This window comes from Mus musculus, chromosome 15, assembly GCF_000001635.26.
Source record: "Mus musculus strain C57BL/6J chromosome 15, GRCm38.p6 C57BL/6J".
Lineage (NCBI taxonomy): Eukaryota > Metazoa > Chordata > Mammalia > Rodentia > Muridae > Mus > Mus musculus.
Window position 1 is genome coordinate 101807451 of NC_000081.6, and position 24545 is coordinate 101831995.

Below are 24545 nucleotides of genomic sequence, written 5' to 3' on the forward strand. Positions count from 1 at the left end.
TCTTAATCCTACATGTGCCTGTGTGCAATCCCAGCTCAGCTGTGAAGCCTCCCCAGTCCCCACAATACTGTCTGACAAGAACGGTGAGGAGCACTGCTTAGCACCTACTGCAGGGGCTAAGACACAGGCCCTAAGGAGTGAGCAGACAGTTCTCACTGTCGCTGTGTTTATCTTTCTAACAGCCCTGTATTGTTTTATAAATGTGTAAACCCAGGCTCTGAATTGCTAAATTGTTAAAATGTGCCAGAGGTCTCACATTCCTTCATCCAATCCTGACTAATTTTACTAAGTGCCTACTGAATTTCAAAGAGCCAGAAAATGAGCCCACCACTGAGCCCACAGAACGCAGTTCTCACGCCACAGCCTCTGGCGCACCTAGAGTTTGTTAATCCTGTGCATTTCCAGGATCCTCCCAACTCCTCTGGGAGCTACAAGTAAGAGTGTGTGTTTTACTAATGAAACTCCAAAGTTTCTGCAAGGCAAAAGACACCGTCAATAAGACAAAAAGACCACCAACAGATTGGGAAAGGATCTTTACCTATCCTAAATCAGATAGGGGACTAATATCCAACATATATAAAGAACTCAAGAAGGTGGACTTCAGAAAATCATATAACCCCATTAAAAAATGGGGCTCAGAACTGAACAAAGAATTCTCACCTGAGGAATACCAAATGGCAGAGAAACACATGAAAAAATGTTCAACATCCTTAATCATCAGGGAAATGCAAATCAAAACAACCCTGAGATTCCACCTCACACCAGTCAGAATGGCTAAGATCAAAAATTCAGGTGACAGCAGATGCTGGCGTGGATGTGGAGAAAGAGGAACACTCCTCCATTGTTGGTGGGAGTGCAGGCTTGTACAACCACTCTGGAAATCAGTCTGGCGGTTCCTCAGAAAATTGGACATAGTACTACCGGAGGATCCAGCAATACCTCTCCTGGGCATATATCCAGAAGATGCCCCAACTGGTAAGAAGGACACATGCTCCACTATGTTCATAGCAGCCTTATTTATAATAGCCAGAAGCTGGAAAGAACCTAGATGCCCCTCAACAGAGGAATGGATACAGAAAATGTGGTACATCTACACAATGGAGTACTACTCAGCTATTAAAAAGAATGAATTTATGAAATTCCTAGCCAAATGGATGGACCTGGAGGGCATCATCCTGAGTGAGGTAACACATTCACAAAGAAACTCACACAATATGTACTCACTGATAAGTGGATATTAGCCCCAAACCTAGGATACCCAAGATATAAGATATAATTTGCTAAACACATGAAACTCAAGAAGAATGAAGACTGAAGTGTGGACACTATGCCCCTCCTTAGATTTGGGAACAAAACACCCATGGAAGGAGTTACAGAGACAAAGTTTGGAGCTGAGATGAAAGGATGGACCATGTAGAGACTGCCATATCCAGGGATCCACCCCATAATCAGCATCCAAACGCTGACACCATTGCATACACTAGCAAGATTTTATTGAAAGGACCCAGATGTAGCTGCCTCTTGTGAGACTATGCCGGGGCCTAGCAAACACAGAAGTGGATGCTCACAGTCAGCTAATGGATGGATCATAGGGCTCCCAATGGAGGAGCTAGAGAAAGTAGCCAAGGAGCTAAAGGGATCTGCAACCCTATAGGTGGAACAACATTATGAACTAACCAGTACCCCGGAGCTCTTGACTCTAGCTGCATATATATCAAAAGATGGCCTAGTCGGCCATCACTGGAAAGAGAGGCCCATTGGACTTGCAAACTTTATATGCCCCAGTACAGGGGAACACCAGGGCCAAAAAGGGGGAGTGGGTGGGCAGGGGAGTGGGGGTGGGTGGATATGGGGGACTTTTGGTATAGCATTGGAAATGTAAATGAGCTAAATACCTAATAAAAAATGGAAAAAAAATAAAAAATAAAAAATAAAAAATAAATAAAAAAAAAAGAGTGTGTGTTTTAAATAAGCTTCCAAATTACTTTAATATACACAGCAGGTCCCAATGTAGCCACTTTGCTAACTGCATCCCACTTTGAATAAATGCAACCATTCCTACCTATGTGGTGAACTTCCTGCCAGAGCTCAGCCTTCATCTCTGAGCAGGCAAACACAGCCCCTTGCCTCCATCATGGTATAAGAGACATTTAGCTAAGTAGAATGAGAAAAACTTGGAGGGTCCCATGTTCACACCCATGCTCACACTCATTCACACCCATGCTCATATTCATGCTCACACTCATGTTCACACCCATGTTCACACCCTTGCTCATACTCATGCTCACGCCTATGTTCATGCCTGTACTCATACCCATGTTCATACCCACACACACATCATGCTCACACTCATGCTCACACCCTTGCTCACACCCATACTCAGACTCATGTTCACACCCACACTCACACTCATGCTCAGACAGCTCTTCAGCCTCCTCACCGATTGTGGGTTCTAAACCATGATCTCTGGGGAAATGGAGGACACATACACTATGTTCTTGCATTCAGAGCTCCCAGTCTGACCCCCTGAAATGATACAGAAATACATTTTGGGAGGAAAAGCAATTCTCCCGATGTCACACAGTGAACCTTATTCCCAGGATGAGGCTCTCCCTATGTCACAGCTGAGTGTTCAACCTCAGTGGGCCTCCTGGAGGGATCTGGTGGGAAGGAGCGTTTGTGAATGAAAAGGAAAGTGAGGTGCCTGGTGTGATGACCCAGGCCTGCTAGCCTGTGCAAACAGGAGCAGATTTTTCTGAAGATCCCATTCAGGTGTTCTGTTTCAGCCTGGCCAGGGAGAGAACACTCATAGGGACATAAATCTGTCCTGGGCTGGGCTGAGTGTGTTCTGCCCTGAGAACTCAGCTGCAACAAATCTGGAGGCTATCCAGGGCTCAGCCCGTTTGCCCTGAGCAAAGCCAGGAAGGGCACTCTGTGGAAAATGCTTCCCAGGAAGAGCACTTCTGCCTAGAAAGAATTTTTCTATACATTTCCCAGCTTGCCACCCAGCAAGGCCATGGTCCAATCTGGCAAATCCTTTCTGAGAATGTTGCACCAACCCTGACTCCAGGACCATCCCCTGTCCTCTTCCAACACAAGAAAACCTGAGTTCCTCAGAAACCCCTTCCTCCAAGGCTCATCCCTCCTCCAGGAACCCCACTTTTATCATTCCAAAATGCCCTTTCTTTGTGGGCCCCACTTCTACAAAAGCTTGACATCCAGTAGACATTACACAATATCAATTGCAAATGAAGTTTATTATGCAGAGACCCAGACCCCAACACTCAGAAAGCAGAGTCCATTCAAGAGGCTATGTACAAAAAAAAAAAAAGCATAGTTCCTTAGACCACTGTTGGGGGTAGAATAGGGAGGCTACCCTGGGGTCCTCAGCACATCGCCATCTGGGAGGGATGCCAGGTAAACAATGCGAGAGGCGGGAGTGGGACAACGGCTTGAAGACACACTTGGACAATGCAGATTCTTTCCCAGAACACAGTATCTCTGGCTCTAATTGCTAAGAGACATCTTTTATCACCCCCCATCTCAAAAACAAAAAATCACATCAGGTGGATTACAAATATTGGGGTTAATCAGAGTTAGAGATACAGAGATAACAGCTGACATTCTGGAATCCAAGAGTAGAGAGAAAAGACATATCTCTATCTAAAGGAGAAGGTCACACCTGAGCCACAACCTTCCCCTGACCCAGAACCTCCCTTTTCAGAGCTAGATCCTGCTCCTCCTGAGCTGGAGCCACCTCTGGAGCCTCCTCCAGAACTATATCCTCCCCCACCAGAGCTGGAGCCACCTCTGGAGCCTCCTCCAGAGCTGGAGCCTCCTCTAGAGCCTCCTCCAGAGCTGACTCCTCCTCCTCCAGATCCTCCCCTGGAGCCTCCTCCAGAGCTGTATCCTCCTCCAGAGCCGGAGCCACCTCCAGAGCCGTATCCTCCTCCAGATCCTCCCCTGGAGCCTCCTCCAGAGCCATATCCTCCTCCAGATCCTCCCCTGGAACCTCCTCCAGAGCTGTATCCTCCTCCTCCAGATCCGGATCCAGATCCTCTGGAGCCAGAGCTTCTGCCTCCAGAGCCATAGGTGCTTCCTCCTCCTCCTCCTCCTCCTCGTCCTCCATAAGACCCTCTTCCTCCAGAACTTTGACCCCCAGAGCCGAAGCCAGTCTTAGATGCCACAGATGAGGAGATGGTGCTGCTTGTGATGGCTGTAGGAGAGATGGTATTAACCCAGGAGTTCTGACCACCCTCGCCCTCCACTGCCCCATAAGAAAGGTGAATGCCCCTCTACGTACACACAGACACGTTGTCGCTGAAGTCTCCAGACATCCTGGTCAGGGAGAGAAAGAAAAGGACTTGTGAGCGGGCATCTGGATTCTGCATGGATCCACAAAGTTGTTTTACAACTTCTACCTACTTAGCTACTTTGGTCAGCCACACCTTCTATGCTGAGAGATGACAGATGATGACAGAGATGGTGACAGACCCCACACTTGTCACCAACCTGAATCTCAGTCCATCCTGAGGTCTTGCTCCAATCAAAACAAACCCTTGCACTGTAGATCCAGAGTGGCTGAAAAACCAAGTCACTTCCCACTGTCTACCCCAGTTTGTATTTACAGCTCAGGGAATCTGCTATGCAGAGTCCTTGCCACACCCAACATTTCAAAACAAGGTCACACCATAAACATTCAGCAGAAAAAACTTCTGTCAAGCTGCCTACCTTTCCTGGGCTCCCTGCCTCCTGTTTCCACTGAAGCCTTGGCTGTTCCAACCCAGATTACAATGCCTGCCAGCTCCTCATGCTCACAGGAGACATTGCCTCTCAGACAAGCATGCAGCAGTCACTTGGAAAAGGCAGATCCTTCATCATGCTGGTTTCTGATGCCCAGGGATGATGATGCCCAGAGATGCTGATGCCCAGCCCAGGGATACTGATACCCAGGGTTGCTGATGCCCAGGGATGCTGATACCCAGGGATGTTGATACCCAGGGATGTTGATACCCAGGGATATTGATACCCAGGGATGTTGATGCCCAGGGTTGCTGATACCCAGGGATGTTGATGCCCAGGGATGTTGATACCCAGGGATGTTGATACCCAGGGATGTTGATGCCCAGGGTTGCTGATACCCAGGGATGTTGATGCCCAGGGTTGCTGATACCCAGGGTGTTTCCCCTTTTAATGGCTTCAGCCACCTTGAGTCCCTAAGGATGCTGGTGACAAAGCAAGCAAAGGACTCTCCTAAAAGTAGTCAAATGATTCTTTTGTCATTCTAGAAGCTTTAAAAGAACAAAGCTTGTTCCTCTGACACATTTGAAACCACGTCCCCATTCTGGATCATATGGTGATGGGGAGGGGAGATAATCACCCTACAGCCTTAGAGACAAACCCTTCAGCCTGTCTACCCATGTTTAGTGTCTCTTTTAAAGACCAGGATGCTTAAGTGTCTGGTAACAGGCCCTACCTATCATTCTGTACAGCTTAGAGAACAAGGCTGCTGCTCTCATCCTGGAAGTCTGCTTGGAGAAACCTATTGATGCCCACCTCACTAGTCTGAGGCCCTGCCTAGAAAGCACAGACCCTGATACCCTCCCCAGCAGTGCCCCTCACCTGCACTCTTCCCCCTCCAGCAGCTTCCTGTAGGTGGCAATCTCCACATCCAGGGACAGCTTGGTGTTCATGAGCTCCTGGTAGTCCCTCAGTAGCCGGGCCAGGTCCTCTCGGCACTGTTGTAGGGCCTCCTCCAGGTCAGTGAGCTTGCCCCTGGCATCTTTGATGGCATGCTCTCCACGCTGCTCTGCATCTGCAATGGAGTCTTGTACACCCTTACACTGTGAGGAAAGAAGAGAAAGCTCCGTTTGTACAGAGTGGGGTCAGGCTGCTGGAGGGCATGAGAGACAGGACACTCAGCACAGGAAACCAGAATCGTTGGCCCAGGAAGTCTCAGATACTCTCCTCCCCCTCTGGAGCTAATAGATGTTGCAGGCAACTGTGCCCTGACTTGCAGCTTCCATCCCTCAGGTATCTTCCTCCCTCATGCCCTTGCCTGGACCCACAGGCTTTCCCTGCAATGCCCTTGACCCTCCCAACACAGGAAGCTCTGCTACCTATTCAGCAGACTATGTCCCTAGCAAACAGCTGTATGAACAAGATTCAGTTTGCAACAGCCCATTCACCGCCCTTCTGTGAACACAGTGGTAACAGCTAGTGTCTAGGAGATGCACCATGCAGGAGCAGGAAGCTGTGTCTCCAACCACTGCAAGCCGAACCAAGACAGATTTTGCTTTATTTGCGGTTGCTCAAAGGATTCTTTCCCTTCACTGGTATTCACTTCAGAACATTTCCTGAACTACTCTAAAAGTCTAAAAGCAGAAGATTCTGTCCCTCTTACTTTCCCCTGTGGGGAGAGAGAGAGAGAGAGAGAGAGAGAGAGAGAGAGAGAGAGAGAGAGAGAGAGAGAGAGAGAGAGCCCCACCTGCTTCTTCACATGTGATATCTCCCCTTGCAGCCTCTGGATTGTGCGGTTCAACTCGCTGATTTCCATCTTGATCTCTTTCAAGCTGTCCCCGTGTTTCACAGCAGTGACCTGGAGTTCTTCATACTGATGAGGAAAAAGGGGGACTGTTCACCAGGAAGTCCATCTGAGGAAGGCTTAGCCTGAGCTAAAGAAGGCTGGTGACAGGCAAGAATTGGTCAACCAACCTGACAGTGACATCTGTACTACTCATGACAGATGAGAGACCATCTCATATGGCCCAAAGGATTTAGTTGCTACCGTCTGCACTGCTTTAGCAATGATGCTCAACTTCCATTGGGCAGACACTCCAGTGCCCTTCCTGGATGTGACCCCGTTAGTGAAGCTCAGCTGTGTCCCCCTATGGCCCCCTGTGGCCCCCTGTGGCCCCAGGACTTGCCTTGCTGTGGTACAGCTCCTCTGACTCAGCCTTGCTCTTATGGGCGATCATCTCGTATTGATTCTGAACCTCAGCAATGATGCTGTCCAGGTCAAGGTTCCGGTTGTTGTCCATGGACAGGATGACATTGGTGTCGGTGACATCCTGCTGTAGCTGGGACAGTTCCTACAATACACAGGGCTATCATCAGGATGGCAATGGTGACAGAAAGGTGTTTATGAGCATTCCAATAAAACATCTTTGCCACCGTGCCAATAGATTCTAGAAAGAAACTGGCCCGTGGCAGTTTCTTTCTCAAAGTTTCCTTCCTGTCTCAGAAGTGGGCTGGAAGGGGAGCAGGAGACATCACACATTTTAACCTCTGGAATGTAATGAACACAGGGAAAGTCTCTTTCCAAATGGATCTGGGCGTGCAGGGGATGGAGGAAGGAGTCGTTGACCTGATATTTCCAAAGCTCATGCAACTTCAGAAGAAATTTCTCTCCCCCGACCCTGCACTAGGGAAGCACCTTGGAGGTCTGCAGTGGCTGCGCTAAATCGAAACCAGCGAGTCAACAGACCCTGATACAGCACACGTTTCAACATTGGGAAGGACTTTTCTTTAGTAGGAAGTAAGGGTTTGTTGGGGACAGCATCCTTTACCGCATCGTAGAGTGTTCTCAGGAAGTTGACTTCCTGTGCTAGTATGTCCAGCCTGGCCTGCAGCTCTGTCTTGTCCATGTAGCAACTGTCCACATCCTGCAAAGAAGGGTACCGACCCACCATGAATGGCCACCCGAGTGGGTCCAGCTTCTCTCTGATGCCTCCACCCAGTGCCTGCTGGTTAACTACCCTCTGATATCCCAGCACTTCCAGAGGAACTGTATCTCCACAGAGTCTCATTTAGCATAGGCACCTCTGTGGAAGGATCCATGTTCAGATCTATCGTTCACACACTCCATCCTCCTGAGAACTTACAATGGACGGAACATTACCAATGAGTCTCCCTCCTACTTAAGAGTTCCCCTAAGGGGTGAGTTCCCCTAAGGGGTGAGATGGTTTCTATGCCCTCCCACCGTATTCATGCCTCCCATCCTACCTGCCCATCCAGACTCTCCTGAACTTACATGGATTGTTCTCTAAAACCCTTACAGGACCTAGGCTAACACTTTTCAGTCTTCTAGCTCAGTCTTTGATGAGCATAATTCATTCATAAGCAGGCATTCTTAAGAGCCCTCTTCCTCCTGTGCTTTTAAAAATAATAAAGTGCCTTGTTTTTTTTTTTTTCTTTTGGCATTTTTTTTCATGACAGTCTTTAAGTAGATTATTGATGAGAGATGCTTTCTCAAACACAGTAAGCAAATTGGAACATCACCTATGGAAGTTAAAACACAGAGGCCCTGTTCTTCTCAGAAGAACCAGCTCCTGGTGTGCCCCTAACCTATCTCTGGCTGTGTGCCCTCACAGTGACGTCTTAGCCACCTCTCTAGACACAGTAAGATGTGGTACAGTCCTATCCTCCCTAAGCCCAGGGTAGTCCTCACTCACCTTTTTAATGGTCACAAAATCATTCTCCGCAGACGTGCGCTTGTTGATCTCATCCTCGTACCTGTTGAGCCCCCAGAAGACAACTGCAGTTAGATCAGATCCCGTTGGCAAGGTTTTTTTTTTTCCTTTCCCTATTTCTACTGGAAAATTAAACTCTCTTTAAATGCCCAGATTGAAAATATAAAAATCCAAAATGAAGGTACCTTTATATTCATTAACTCAAGCATGTTTGAGCTCCAAATCCCTGCTTTCTTTGCACTCAAAAAGGAGGCCCCTCCATACCACCCTGGTGCGCCAGCCCAAGCACACTGAGCAATAAGAGAGTGGATGCCCATAGTAAAAAAAAAAAAAAAAAAAAAAAAAAAAAAAAAAATCCATCTCCACTTGAGGTCTCCTCCGTCACCTACTTCTTCTTAAAGTCTTCCACGAGATCCTGCATGTTGTTCAGCTCTGACTCCTGTGAGGTCCTTTCTGCAGAAAGCCTGTCCACTTGCTTCTTGAGCATGCCTATGTAGGCCTGGAAGATGGGGTCCAGGTTTGTGGTGCGGCTGCCTACATCCAACTGCTGCAGGAGTTCCCATTTGGTCCGCAACACCTGGTTCTGCTGCTCCAGGAATCGCACCTACAGTGGCCAGAGGAAAAATACAGAAGTTGGACGTCACCTTTCACACCAGGGAGCCACTCTCACCCAGAGAACCTGTGCTGCTGCTCCGGGAGACGTACAAGTCACAAGACTTTACCCTCACTACCCAAGGCAGGCTGGGAGGCACCAGGCAGAGCTTCTGAGCTCCACAACATCACACATGGAAGTTCTATAGACTTCTGACACTGCCTCTGCTCCTCTCCACTCTGCACTCTCCTACTTCAGGCTCCTCCCCAGACTTGAGGCATTCCCCTCCTCCGTGCTAACATTCTTCCAAAGCCCTATAAATTCTGGACCAAGAAAAAAGCGGGCACCTGCTGTCCCAGCAGCAGATTGCATCAAATAAGAGAGTCCTGAGGACAGGCAGGGCTCCTCCCTCAGTTTTAAGAACCTTGTAAATCCTGTCTAATCCAAGGCAGAGGAACCAAGACAGCAACACCCCAAAGTGACACCAATAAAAAGTTTATGGGTCACCAAAATGAGCTGGTTCTCTGGAAGGCTAGAATTTTATTCAACCCCAAAGTTATTTCAAGTATAGATTGCTGGGATTTATTAGACTAATAACAGGAGAAACAAACTCTATCCCTTCTCGTTGTTGCTTTCCAATCCTGCTGTCACCTGACCCGACCTGTTCTGTTATTACTTGTCTATTTCAGCTTTTCTATGAGATGAGAATTTTCTATAAATAACATTTATTTGGGCTGAAAAATAAAATACAAAGAAACTGTTGAAGAAACTGTAGTCCACAAGACCAGCGTCTCTCCTACTTTGGAACTTGCAAAGTCCCCTGGCTACAGTGGCCTCATCAATGACTCTTGAGGGAGAGTCTGTCCTTTCCTTTTCAGCCAGCACAGCAAGTGCAGGATCCCAGCGTCTCATGACAGAAGGTGCGGCCTCTCCCACTCACCTTGTCAATGAAAGAGGCAAATTTGTTGTTGAGGGTTTTGATCTGCTCCCGCTCCTGAGACTTCACGTTCTGAATCTCTGGGTCTACTTTAACATCAAGAGGCTGCAAGAGGCTCTGATTGACAGACACTTCATGGATACCTCCACCAGGGAATCCTCCAGGGCCCCCAAAACCTCCAGGGCCACCTCCAAATCGGCCTCCGCCAAAACTGCCTCCGCCAAATCCACCACCTCCGAAGCCGCTGCCACCTCCAAAGCGGCTGCCACCTCCAAATCCTTGGCCTCCTCCAAAGCCAGAGCCACCTCCGAAGCCACCGCTGCCTCCAAATCCTTGGCCACCTCCAAATCCTCGGCCTCCTCCAAAGCCACTGCTGCCTCCAAAGCTGCTGCCACCGTAGCCACCACTGTTGCCAGCCACGCTACTAGAGATGCTCTTGTACCCGCCGAGGCCAACAAGACTCTGACTACCAAAGCCACCTCCACCAGAGCCTCCTCTGCCACCACCGTGGCGGCTTATGCAGGAGAAGCTGGTATTTGATCTCCGGCTCCCTCCAGAGACCACAGCTGAACCGCTACTGAAGCCCCTGAATCCGCCGCCTCCGCCGCCGCCTCCTCCTCTTCGGGACCTGCAGGAGATCTGGCAACTCATGATGTTTTTGCTCAGCAAGACGAGTGAATATTCCTGAGCAGATCCGAGGCTGGAGACCAAAGTGTGCTGTCGGGAGACTCACAGGGTCCCTTATATACCTGCCAACTAGGTGTTGGTGAGCTTGGGTGTGGGCCCACTTACGCATGGGTTTGGTCTGCCTGGAAGCTATTCTTGGTGAGTGATTATCAACCTAATGGCCATTAAAACATCTACTAATCAGCTCCAATCCAGAACCTGCTTTGATTTGCGAACGGCTCCTGTTTATCTGTGCATCTGTCATGCAATTTGATTTTTGTAAAATCATCAGAAGAGGAGATTAGTCTTTGGGTTTCCCAACTTGGAAAAAAAATGTCCTGAAGAGTACACTGCTCCCTGTTATGGACCGACCCATGGGAAGCTGGCCACCACCCAGGCCTGTGTGGGCTTCCCATCTAGCTTGCCAGGGAACGGAGGTCTGGCTTGATACTCTGAGAGCATTCACTCCAAACTTCCAGCTCTCTTGCCTCCATGTGGCCCAGGAAGGGGGGCGGGGGGGGCATTATATACCATGACTATGGTGGAGGGACCAGCCTGTGCTTACAGAGAGAAGCTGGCCTCCGACGCTGCAATGTTGCAGCCATTTATCGAACTATCTAAGCTCCTTTCCTTCCAGGCCACATCAAACATACACATAGCCAACCCCTGGGGAGGGGATCATATTGAGTCCTGTCACCAGGAACTTTTATCACCATCAATTCCATTGGGGGTTCAAAGAACAAAGGGAAGAGTTCTTTCCTGAAGTCTGTATGACTCAGGGTACATGTGAACGTGTTGCTTTGAGATCCAAGTGTGGATGGACTGTTGCTCAGAAACCATGCACTGCCTTGTGATTCTGAAGGCATTAAGAAGGCAGGCTCTTCACTGACTTTCAAAGACCGGTGAGCTTGGGAAACCCCAGACAGTCTATCCAAAGTTGCCAGCCACACAGAACACTCATTAACACCAAATCCAGACACGGTTTCTCCTGACAAGATGGCTATGCATATAAGACAGACGCTGTGGAGAAATAGAAGCAACTCAAAGTCAGAGACTCTGGATTTAAATCTTAATTTTGCCATCGTTCTGGCTGTATGACCTTGGATGAAACTTTGAGTCTTTGTTTGCCTTAGCTATGGGGTAGGAAACTGGTATGTAATGTCTTTTGTTTTGGTTTGTTTTTTTTTTTTGTTTTTGTTTTTATTTTTTGAGACAGGGTTTCTCTGTATAGCCCTGGCTGTCCTGGAACTCACTCTGTAGACCAGGCTGGCCTCAAACTCAGAAATCCTCCTGCCTCTGTCTCCCAAGTGCTGGGATTAAAGTCATGTGCCACCATTGCCCAGCATGTAATGTCTTGATAACCATGCTGTCGTAAACATTAAATGATGTTATTTTGAGTGAGACAAAGATATTTTCCTTTCCTTTCAACCTTGGTGCGCTAGTCTCTCTTCTAATGGCCTAGCTCATACTTTCGTCATGACAGAGAGAAATGGTGCTGGAAACTCATGTTGTTCTGTGAGCTTCAGTTGCTCAGTTTCCTCATCTATCAAAAAGTAAGGGGAGGACAAAGAAAAGAAGAAGAGGAGGAGGAGGAATGGAAGGAGAAGGAAGAGGAATTGAGGAAGAAGGGGGAGAAGGAGTAGAAGGGAAAGACGAAGAAGAGGAGGGGGAGGTAGAGGAGGAGGAGGAGGAGGAGGAGGAGGAGGAGGAGGAGGAGGAGGAGGAGGAGAAGAAGAAGAAGAAGAAGAAGAAGAAGAAGAAGAAGAAGAAGAAGAAGAAGAAGAAGAAGAAGAAGAAAAGGAAGAAGAAGAAAAGGAAGAAGAAGAAGAAGAAGAAGAAGAAGAAGAAGAAGAAGAAGAAGAAGAAGAAGAAGAAGAAGAAGAAGAAGAAGAAGAAGAAGAAGAAAAGGAAGAAGAAGAAAAGGAAGAAGAAGAAGAAGAAAATGTGCATGTACCAGAGTACAAGACATGGTTACTAGTTCATAACTGAAACCCAATGGATTTTATTCACCTCCTGGTTTTCCCGCTTCTCAGCCTTGTGTGGTAACTATACAGCAGGGGTGGGAACAGAGATAAGAAGTGGGGAACTCCTGGAGCTATTTCATTTGCTGTAGAAAAATGCTGAACAAAGCAGTCCAAGAGTCTCCTCAATTTTTTTCCAAACCAGGTTATATAATTACAATCATGCAAATATACTATAAATCTAAAAGCTCTGGAGTCTCAATCCAAAGCCAAATGTGTCATTATCTATGGATATCTAAGCAACGCCCTAATTGTCCATTACTCCACTCTGACTCTGCCTGGGCCGTGCCAGCTTCAGAGGGGTCCGAAGTGAAGAAAGGGAGCGACCATTTAGTGAGTGTTTCTGCCTCCTGGTTTTGTGGTCGACATGAACATTTTAATTTTGTCCTCACCAATCTTGCGGCTCTCTCAGCCGAGCACCTGAGTCTCTGGTGTGTGAAAACCAACTGGAAGGACACTCCTTCTCCTCTACTGAAGTGTGGCGGTTAGAACCATTGGAACTTGGATATTGCCTAAGATTTTATTTCTATGTAGGTTTTTTAATTTCACATTTAAAAAAAACAAGAACTTTAATGCTCTTTTTAAAATAAAATGGTTTGCATTCTTTGAAGGGGTGAATCTTGGTCTGGCCGTGGTTTTGATGTTTATGCCCATGGGAACCATTGTCCCAGGTAGTCACTGTGCCGTGAGGACATTAACCTACTGGTGGAAATGACAGCTCTTGTCCCTCGGAACGAACTCTTTCCACTGGGTTCCTTTTTTCAATAAGCTGCCAGCAAGCCCAAGTTTCTGATATTTCTCATGGGTTTGCAGAAGGCTGTCTGTGGGCCAGTGGAACAACACTAAACCCTCAGGGATAAGTGGAGGGGAAGTCGGTTCTTTAGCCCACAGAAAACAGTCTAAGCCAGGTGTGACAGCAGAGAGAAGTCTCACACTCCACATCCCCTTAGCAGCAAGTCCCTGTCCCTTATAGCCTCCCCAGCACAGCCTTCCTTATGTTATAATGAACTTGCCCCTAGACTTCCTCACAGGAGAACCAAGATCATACTCACCTTTACCAGAAACCTCCAGAACCCCAGAAATAAGCCTGTAACCACAACTCGTTCCTAGAGTTTGGTTTGGGACTGCAGACTGGCCCTGGTGTAGGACTACAGTGGTCACCCTGCCTGAGCCTGAACCTTCAAAGCCTCTCATGGAGTCCCTGGCCATCCCACCGTGGGAGTCCCTGATGTTCTCACTGTGGGCATGGTCACAGGTTTCCATGTCACTCTAGCACAATCCCCTCTTCATACCTTTGAGCAAGCTCATCTCCCTTTCGTGAGGTCTGTGCATTAGCTGAACAGAGTACCCGAACTTCTCAAGAAGTGTTTGGGTTTTTAAAGTAAATATAAAACAACACCACAGCTCCCCCCCCCTCCTCCTCCTCCTTCTCCTTCCCCTGTGTGCTGAAAGTGACAAAAGGCAAGAGTGGTGCCATTTGTGTCCCAAGGTGGTCAGCATACCCGGGTTGCCTGCAGCTTACTTCTGCTTCAATCAGAGCACCAACATGCTGCTCCAAAGAGCACCATGGCAGAGCCAGTGGCTCCAAGGAAAGGTGGGACAGAGCCTGGCAGACTCCCAGCAGGAGCCACTTGCTCAACGTCTCCCTCCAGGGCCTTTCTTTGTAAACGATTATTCTAAAGCTGCTTACTCAGTCCAAGTCCAGCCCCTGACCCAGTTCCCCATCCCAACTCCAGCCTCCCCTTCCTGTCTTACCTAATCTGTTCTTTTTCAGTGGTTTGGGGCTTTTGTTTGATTTCTGTTTGCCCCCTTTAAAAACATGTGGCTGTTGATTTTAAAGGGTCCTAACCAAACCAGCTGTTACTGAAAAGGTTCGCTGGCAGTTCCCACAAGCCTCACTCTGTGAGACAGTCGTGGAATGAGGACATTCCAGGACACACATGCCAGACCTCTGGAGAAAGCAGGGTGTGTGAGCTTCAGAAGCAGGGGGACAATGAGGACAGGGACAGGCCCAGTGGCATTTGACAAGCAGGCATTTGACACATATTTGTGAAATATGCAATATTGCAACAATTAGTGGAAAACAAACCAATTAGTCAGTGAAGAAAGGCACCAGCACAAAACCTGGCTTATGCTAGGCAATGAATGGTGTCATTTCATTTCTCCTTGCTATGGACATACACAACATATGTAACAATTTTAATTAGTGTGTTTTTGTGTATGTATGTGTGTATGTGTGTGTATGTGTGCTATGTGTGTATATGTATGTGCATATGTGTGTATGTGTGTGTATGTGTGTATATGCATATATGTGTGTGTATGTGTGTGTCTGTATGTATGTGTGCATGTGTGTGCGTGTGTATGTGTGTGCATGTGTGTATATGTATGTATATGTGTGTATGTGTATATGTATGTGTGTATGTGTCTCTATGTGTACATGTGTGCGTGCATGTGTGTATGTGTGTACATGTGTGTGTGCGTGCATGTGTGTGTGTGTGTGTGTGTGTGTGTGTGTGTGTGTGTGTGTGTGTGTGTAAATGCGGTCCCATAACCCAAGCTACCACTGGACTCAGATATCTTCCTGCTCTAGGCTCTCAAGTGTGAGGATTATAGGCATATACTATCATGCCCAGCTTCTTTCCGGCCCAGAAAACTGCAAGTTCTGTATTGTGAATTTGTTCTCTACATGGTGGATCTACAGCTCCATCAACTCAGCTTCTTCTGTAGGTATCCTAAAGGTGAATGGAGACTCGGCCTCTGTTGGCTAACATGCGACAACATGAGTATATCTGTGGCCTGGGGCCTTTGTTCACACAGGGAGCTACAAAGGGTCTTCCTGGACAGCCCTGCTGTTCCAGCCCCAATCCTCCCTCCAGCCACAGGGTTTCCCTGGACCATGGACTCTGCTGCCAGATCTGGGCACTTACTATTGTCCATTTCCTACAGAGCCACTCAAACCTGGAAGAACCAGATCCTTGGATATCCCATGCCACCCTAGTCAGGATCAGAACAGGAGCATCGCCACAGCCATGTGCCCATTCCATCCTCAGGCTTCAGAGACCTCCCAGGTGTCTCCAGGTTCAGTGTTGCCCCGTTCTCACCCAGCCCCTCAGAAGTGGAGAGCCCTCCAATCCCATACTGTACTGACTCCCCTGGTGGTCAGGATTCACATCCAACCTCCCTTCCCCTCCAGCACCAGTGGGAAGAAATCGTCTTGTCAGAATTTTGTCTTGCCCCCATATACATGTTTGTAGGCGGAAGCTGGTGGAGCAACGTCGCACTCTCTCAGTAAAATGAGTCAAAATATGCATTAAAACAACTTTTATTTTAGAAGCCAAAACTCAAGTGATTTCTGTTGCTCAGCCTAGCAATAAACTTTAAAAACAAAAATTAAAGACAGCCACCAGCTTCTTCCTGGGCAAGTCGTTTGCTGTAAGGATTTCTGGAAAAGACACACAACCGGTCAGAATTCTTTGAACAGCTTTTTGTTTCTTGACATCCAAAACAGCGGACCTTGCAAATTTTTCTTTAAAAACCTTTTAAATACAAAATAAAACAAAGGATGTAAACAAAACCATTGCCCATTAAGCGATTAAAAATAGACCTAGTACAGTCATTCTTCCAGGATGTATTAAATTTATGACCTGAGTTATATTTTTATGGGCTTTCGGCACACTTCACAGCCCATTGAGTATTCAAAAAGTGTGCTCACCTCTGGCTAGCAGACTTTTACAAGGGAAGCCGGATGATGACCCAGGAAGCATGTGTTTAGGAGCACAGGTCAAGCCCTTGTATGGACTGAAGGGCTTGGCGGCCATCAGGGAGAGTCTTGGAGAAGAATATCAGGGGCCCTGCATTCTACTTGCCGTCCTGGGCTCTCCTGACTCGTGACCACTCTGGGCTAGCACCTAACTATTCTGGGCTTTGGGTTCCTCTGTGAAACATGGCTGCTGTACTACCGATGCAGCAGGCTCAGATGCCAACAGTGCTTGCACTTTCAGAGCTGAGGCAGCTCCAGGGCAGCCTGGGAATGATATGCAGAGCCAGCCCTGCTTCCACCCAGGCCGAACCAATGACAAAGGACCCAGAGACCTCAGGAGACATGCAGAGGGGAGAGGAAGAGAAAGCGACCATGTGCTACCAGCTGGTGATGGGATTTCTCTGTGGGGTAGACAGGATCCGAAAGGACAGCCTCCTTATATTTGATACCCCAACTGTGGGCTCCTGGGGGATGGTCATCCCTGATTGTTCACAGTTGTCTAAAGCAGATCCACTCAATGATGTCTCCTGGAAACTCCATCGGGTCCCTCTGACCCAGCTCCACTCTTCCAGTCTCTTCTCTCAGGATCCTCCTTCTCCAGGGCACCAGGGCAGACTGGCAATTTCACCTCCCCTCTGGGATACCTACCACACTCATCATGCAGGAATACATTAAAGAAATCTCAAAAGGATCGGAGTCTCTCAACATATATAATCACCCTCAAGTCCTCTTCTCCCTTGGACACTTGTGTCCGAGGCTCACCTCAACACCTGCCTTATTTGGGTCTGCACGCATCTGTGCTGTGTCTCCCACACCAAGCAAGACCCAAAGATGCAGATGTCATCAAGTGTCCAGACAGAGTCCTCACAGCAGAAAGTTTATCTCCATACCAGTCGTTCACTGTCAAGCAGAAATAATGCCTCTCTGGTAAGAAAAATTACAATGTCAGAATTTTACGATGAAGACGTTATAGCAGGCTTGTTCAGGCAAATCCACGAAGCCAGATCATTGCCAACATACATTACTGTTGCCCTGCTCCATGCTGATGCTGGAAAGCAGGAGGGCCCAGTTTCACCCTTTCCCCAGGCTCCTCCCACTTCACAGAGGAGACAGCATCTTAAGATACTGTCTATCCCAGAAACAGAAGCAGCTGGCTGAAGCAGCTTCTCCATTTTACTTCAGCATCCTTGGTGGGGCCTCTGTGTGTGTGTGTGTGTGTGTGTGTGTGTGTGTGTGTGTGTGTGTGTGTGTGTGTGTGGTGTGCATGTGTATGCATGTGTATGTGTGTGTACACATGTGTATGTGTGTGCATGAAAGTGTATGTGCACAAGTGTGTGTGTTCATGAGTGTGTGTGTGCAAGTGTGTGTGTGTGTGTGTGTGTGTATGTGCATGAGTATGTGTGTGTATGAGTGTGTGTATGGATATGTGTTTGCATGAGTATGTGTGTTCATGAGTGTGTGTGTACACACGAGTGTGTGTTCATGAGTGTACGTGTGTGCATGAGTGCATGTGTGTATGAGTGTGTGTGCCTGAGTATGTGTGTGCATGTGTGTATATGTGTGTATGAATGTGTGTTCATGAGTGTGTGTGTGCATGAGTGTATGTGTGTTCATGAGTGTGTGTGTTCTTTTCTACTCTCATCCTTAGTCTGCTAACACCCTCATGAGAGGAGAATCATGAGAGAATGTTAGACAGTGACAGGAGAGTCTCTCCAGGCATGTGAGGTCTGTGCCCAGGACATCTGCTTGTGGTGTTCATCACAGAATTCTCAACACCTTTGTGAACTCCAGATGGTTGGTGGCACTGTATGTTCACCCTCCCGACTTCCTCTACAACCTGCCCTTTCTCTCCCTAAGCCCATTCCACTCCATAGCCCTGGAGCTGCTAAGCCTGACTGTTGCCTTTATTCCTTTAGACTAATGCCCTAATGCCCCTGTTTCGTTCTATCACCCCTTCCCTTCACTTCCCCTTATTCTCTTACTCCAGGTCCTAAGTGCCAATGAGCACATGGTGTTCTCAGATCACAGACTTCTCAGCGTGGTTCTAACGCAGGAGTCTCAGGGCGATCTGGGCAAAGCTGGATGCTGACCCAGGAGCATTTTCTTCCTGGAGGAGGAATCTCACATGTTCACGGGCTTCGTGACTTACATACATAGCCTGTGTCCTGAGCTGTCCTCACTTCCCTGCGTTTCTCACCAGCTGCTCCAGGCTGTGGCTCCCAGAACCAACTTCAGCACATGACAGAGCCCAAGCAGTATCTTGATTGGCTGTCTTCTCCTAGGCCACTGCTCTCCAAGCACATACCAAGACACGTGTGGAAAGAACTTTGCTGTGTCTGGACTCTCTTGGTTTCTGCTCACACCCTGGAGGGTGGAGATGGAGGGTGGGCCAGCACAGGGTGGGAGGGGCTGCAGGGAGTGTTAGAGTCACAGGACTAGGAGAGAGAATTGCAAATTGTCAGGTTGAAAGTGAGGAGAAAGAGTGGACCCCTGTTTCTTGGCATATGCCACACAATGGAAGAGACAGAGAGTCTTGTCATCCTTTCTCTCTGTGAAGAAAGGGCATAGCTTACCTCATGTTGGGTGTGTGGCATCAGCAGGAAACTCCCATGGGGTTTTTTAAGGACATGTTTCAGAGGCCCTTGTCCTGTTGAGTTTGGAAACATAAAAACAACGTTGGCCTGAGCCTGGTGACGGTCTGAAGACAAAGGGTTCACAGAAGAGATAATGGCCTGAATTACCCCTAAGCCTTGCTTTGGGAGTCTGGCATAAAACTGGAATACCACCACATCATAGGGAGCTCCCAACATCCCTGGAGGAGGTCGTGACAGCTGAGGGAAGACTGGAAGACAGAGCTCAAAGCCCCGCATGCTAGAGTTCTCCAGAAGACCTGGAGGATGGGTCCACTGGATAGATGGATGCATGAATGAATGAATGAATGAATGAATGAATGAATGAATGAATGAGGGAGGAAAAGACAGGAGCACCTGGTAAGCAGGAAGCCAGCCACTGCCTACTGCCAACTGCTAGTGCTGAGAGATGAGCACATTTGCCCAGCTCCTCCCTCAAATCTGATCTCTTACTCACTGTACAGCTCCTGGGTTCTTCCTTCAGTTCCTTCCTCCCTAGATGAGCTCTGAGACACTAAATCTAGCTCCCACCTGAGCATGCTCCTCCTACAAGAAATACCTGCCCCAGCCCCTGCTCTGGCCTGATCCCACAGCCCTGCTGCCTGACCCCACAGTACTATTACCTGGCCCCATGGCCCTCATCACAAAGCATCACACTAGATCTGGCAATGACTCACTTTACCTTTAAAAGTAGATTTCATCTTTGTCCCAAATGTGGGCACCTGTCTTCCACCTAAGGGTCATATTCCCCACTTCCCCTATAGCACGGGGAAGTAGTGTTGCCCAGCAGTAAAAAGGGCTGTTCTCTGTCATTTGGAGCTTTTTTTCCCCCCTAGTCCCAATATTTCTTTTCAATGCCTGCAATATCCCCAGAATAATTATTTGATTTAGGAACTAAAGCTATGATTCTAATCCTATCATGAGTCCCCTTTAATGAACATAGCAGCAGTGCCATCCCAAGGCCAGACTATCTGAAGGAGAGTAAACAGGAGGAGTGGATACTCCCCCAGAGTCCTCCTCGAGTTCTACTAAATAAAGGGCATGTACCTACCCTGCACAGCTGGACTGAGGCGTGACTTCATCGGTTGTAAGTCTCTCGACCTCCTCACAAAGGCTACTGATCCTTTGTTGGTCATTGTCACCTAGCCTGTAAAGAGGAGATAACAATGCCAGGATTAGCTAAAGAACTGTAGTGCCCACAGCACTCAGCACAACTCCCAGCACAAAGCAAGCACCTTCCCCTTGGTTTGCCCACGTTATAGATGTTCTGAGTGTGATAACAAGCTGGAGACACCCACATCTCAGAGCTTCATCTTGCTGCCTGGTGGGACACCCCTCACCCATGGTATACAAGCCCATCTCCCAGGCCTTCACCATCCTTGCATTCTTCCCTTCTTGCCAATCCCAGCTAGCTCTGAGCTCCTCCCTGAGGGTGTCATTATATAGCAGCTCTGTGTGTGTGTGTGTGTGTGTGTGTGTGTGTGTGTACACTCTCACAGATTGCTGGGGAGGTGCCTATAGAGGCCAGAAGAGGCCAGCTTCTCCTGAAGCTGAGGTTACAGGCAGCTGTGAGCTAACCCACATGGGTGTTGGGTGTTGAGACCTAAACTCTGGTTCTCTGGAAGAGCACCAAGCACTCTTAAGTGAGGAGCCACCTCTCCAGCCGAGCTTTTGCTTCTAAAAGAGCTTTTTATTCTGATTTTAGCTGCACATATTATGAAGCACGGTACAATATGACTCACCACAGGTGACCATGTGTACTGATCAAGCAGAGGCGTTAGCATTTCTGCACAAAGGAGGGTACTTGAGACATTCAGAAGGATGGGCAGGACACACCTCTTGGCCACCAAGGAAGTGGCCCTTCCCAGAAACCCCAGATGCAGCTGATCCCACACTCAGTACCTTGTCAAGGAGGAGCAGGGACAAGGTCCCCCTCGTGATAACTGCAGGTCACCCTGCGTGTTATTTGCTTTGACAACCTCCTTCTGAAATGATGACAGTCAATACTAAATCTTCACACACCAGTAGAGCATCTCCCAGAGCAGGAGCTGCTGACAACTACACAGCCCACATCTGTCTGGGAGCCCGACTTCTGTCAGTGCCACCCTCTCTGGCCCAATTCTCCCTGTTGAGAGGAAAAAAAAAAAACAGAGCCAAAGTGTTCTGCCCCTTGCTGGGCTCTCTCCCTTCTGGCCTCTGCTCAACAGCTCAGAAATCCAGCAGAGACTGATCATCTTAGCTGCTCGCTGTTTTCATGGTTAAGAGGAAGATACTGCTTCAATAAGACCAAGCACATGTGATCCCATCAAGACTGGATGAGGCAACCCAGTAGGAGGGGAAGCATCCATAAACAGGCAGAAGAGTCAGAGGCAAACCCTTCTCCCACTATTAGGGTTTCTTCAGGAACATCAAGCTACTTAGCCATAACTTATATGCAGAGGACCTCAGTCAGACCCCTTACTGGACCCTGGTCTCTGCCAGCCCCCGTGAGTCCCAGTCGGTTATCCCGAGAGCTGTGTTCTCCTGGTGTCCCTGACCATAGCTTCTTAGGCTGGATTTGGTTGATGTCCCTGGAAGGCTCGCTAAAGCAGAGGTGGGGTAGGTCTGGGCGAGAGGAGAGGTGAGGAGGAGAGACTTAGAAAGGGAGGGAGGAGAAACTGTGGTCAAGATGTAGTTTGTGAGAGAAGAATTTATATTATAAAGAGAGAAAAGCAAAACAAAATGAAAACTAGGTATGATTAAAAAAAATAACCTTCAACTTCTTTACCTTGCATACTTTTAATTTCAGAACAAATAAAAACAACAACAACAACAAAAAAAAAACACAATACACAACACCCAACCCTGCTATTCTGTGGGAGGGGATCTTTCTGCCTTAAGGCACAAGAACAGGATGGAAGAGATTCTTGTAGTCATGAGCCAGGTGGGTCGGGGCCAGTCAAGACTGCTGGGGGTGCCACAGGGATACTATACAGAGGGCATGGGCTTCCCAGAAGCCTTTAATCCACATCTTCCGCGTGAGAGGCATCCTCACTTCCCTCAAGTGGGCGGGGGCTCTCATCAGAAACAGCAGCACTGGGCTCTTCCGCAATGACCTCATCTTCATCAATGCCTGGGCCTAGTTTAATCATGCAGTTGGCATGGTTTTAATCCCCATCAACCAATCTCTGAGTCCCAGGTCTTAGTAAATACCAAGCCAACTAGTGCTGGGGAGCTGAACTGCAAGACCCTGGCTCAATAAGAAAGGTATCAAAAGGATTTTAATTCTCAGAAAAACTTGTCTTCAATGAAAATTAAATTGGGAGAGAGAGAGAGAGAGACTGATGCCCCAGCCCAGCTGCTCCCTCACCAGGCTGCACCAGCTCAGGAGCACTAATTTCACAGCCAAAACAAAGGCTAGGGAGTCCAAAGGCAGGGGCCTAATAAACACTGCAGTCAACACTCAATTACACGTAATGATGAAAAAGAGGGAGCATGCAGTTGAGTTCTTCACAACTGTCTAAATCTTTCATTGCATTGCTTCCTTCCCTTGGGGCTGTCAGGCAACCAGATCAGCCGCACCTTGCACCTTCCCAGTCGATTGGTGGGCTGACGATGAACTGCGTTCAGGAGCCCCACCCTACCTGAACCATCACAGGCTGGCGACAGCTTTACTGTGAAAAGACTGCATTGTCCCCTGCTCCTGCTAAGCATGCACCTGTCTGTGGTGGCACGTGGCAGGCCACAAGTACCAGTGAGGTAGCCTTGTGCCGGCACACCTCCTTGCCTCCACGCCTGATGTCTTTACCGCAGAAATCCTTTTTATCCACTGTCAAGAGAGGATGGGTGAGGGGATGCAGCCAGCAAACCAGAGCACTCCTCTGGGGACTCAGAGGGCTCTCCCTAATGCAAGCACACCTTAGCAGTTAGCACAGTGGGAATGAAGACACCCAACTGTTTCGCAGGTGACTTCATTAGCATTCATTCTTTCTTCTGGGACATAGAGATATAGACATCACTCTCCTCTTGCCTGGAATGTTCTTTCAGCATCAGCAGGTATGGGACAAGAGGAAATCAACTCTGCTGACATCAGAAGAAACTTACCCTTGATAATGAAAGGACCAGCTAGTGGCCATGTTGTGTAAAGAGTAGAAGAGAGAATGTAAGACTGACTGTGTGGGATTTGGAAACAAAGCTAAGCCTAGGCCTCGCCTCCCATGCCTCTTCTACCATTCTGAGACAGATAGGTGACAACCATCCAGACTAGAGATTGCCTGACAGGCTCTTCTTTGGGGGTGAGATATGCCTGGGATCCCACTCACCCATCCCACCTCCACCCAAGACCATGACCCACCCTCCAAGACCCAAGCCAGACAGGATCTCTTCTGGACTGGTGGACCCTGCCTGACCTGTGCCAATGGGGTCCTTCCCTCTAGTTCCTGTCTGTTCCAGTCACTGAACCACAAGCCCTCTCTGCTCCCCTGTAGGAAGATACACACTCTGTTGTACTCTTGGGATGAAAAGATGAAGACACGGTTCCCTCCCACAAGAGATTCATTAGCCCATGGGTGAAAGACTCGTGAGCAAGAACACCACACAGATGCATAGTGTGGAGATGGTGTGCTGGCCAGGTTTTAACAGCTGGTCTCTGGTGGAGGAAAGCCCTGATTTGGAGTATTTTCTAATCTGTGTGGTGTTATAAAAACAGCCCCCAAAACTGACTTTGATCTATCACATGATGTGGTGAAATATAGCTAAAAGCAGAGGCACTCGGCTGGACTTCATGAGCTGACACATCACCAGACGTACCTATCAGGAGCAAGAAAACGGAGGTAGAAAGGTGATACAGGAGTCGGAAAAGGAGGCACATCCGTGAGCTTGTTTTCAAAGGATGGATAATTATCATGCACTGAAAAGGGAGAGAACTCTAAGATAAAGAAGCACTTGAATAAAGCTGCATAGGTTTGGTTTGTTTAGTAGGTAAGAGTACCACACCTCTGCCCGGGCCAGGCCTGGGCAAGAACTAAGTTGGTAGTAACATTGCCAATAGGCAGAGGTGAAAAGGTCCCATGTAGATTCTCAGCCAGGACCCCATAACCTTGCCTACCTTTACCAACTCCAGCAGGGCCTCTGTGGGATCTCAGGAGAACCTTCTTGGTGTACCTGCAGGAGCATCTGTCATGATGGCAGCATCTGAGGCAGAGTGTCTTAAACTAAAGTTAGATGTTCTGTGTGGCTAATGCTCATCTCCTGTATTGGGTGAACTTGATGGAACTCTCTTTTAAAAGGACTGGCGAGGACAGGGAGGCAGCTCAGTTAGTGAAGTATCTGTTGTGTCGGTGTGAAGACCTGAATCCAATGCCCAGCACCCGGGTAGAAAGCCAAGAGTAGTGCTGTGGGCTTTAATGGCCAGCCTACTCAGGGAGCCAACGGCTCCAGAGAGAGACCCTATCTCAAGTGCACAAGACAGACAGTGTTTGAGAAACAAT

At 48.2% G+C, this 24545-nt stretch overlaps 1 protein-coding gene and 1 long non-coding RNA gene across 3 annotated transcripts; both read right to left on the minus strand.

Moving 5' to 3' along the window:
- Nucleotides 1–3238: 3238 nt before the first annotated feature.
- Nucleotides 3239–11506, minus strand: Krt2 (keratin 2). 2 transcript variants are annotated; one of them, XM_030248357.1, is made up of 11 exons: nt 11482–11506; nt 10405–10599; nt 10004–10269; nt 8861–9075; nt 8454–8514; nt 7569–7664; nt 6927–7091; nt 6488–6613; nt 5623–5843; nt 4304–4338; nt 3239–4216 (listed from the first exon to the last, which is right to left on the minus strand). In XM_030248357.1, the coding sequence occupies exons 1-11, from the start codon at nt 11504–11506 to the stop codon at nt 3660–3662; spliced, it is 1962 nt and encodes a 653-aa protein (XP_030104217.1). In that variant the 3' UTR covers nt 3239–3659. The 2 variants fall into 2 exon arrangements, with proteins under 2 accessions (XP_030104217.1, NP_034798.2); NM_010668.2 differs by lacking the exon at nt 11482–11506 and having other exon boundaries at nt 10004–10719.
- A 7289-nt stretch (nt 11507–18795) lies between these two features.
- Nucleotides 18796–20206, minus strand: Gm35972. The gene is made up of 3 exons (XR_384465.1): nt 20129–20206; nt 19021–19094; nt 18796–18882 (listed from the first exon to the last, which is right to left on the minus strand). It is a non-coding gene; the product is annotated as a predicted gene, 35972 (long non-coding RNA).
- Between the last annotated feature and the right edge of the window lie 4339 nt (nt 20207–24545).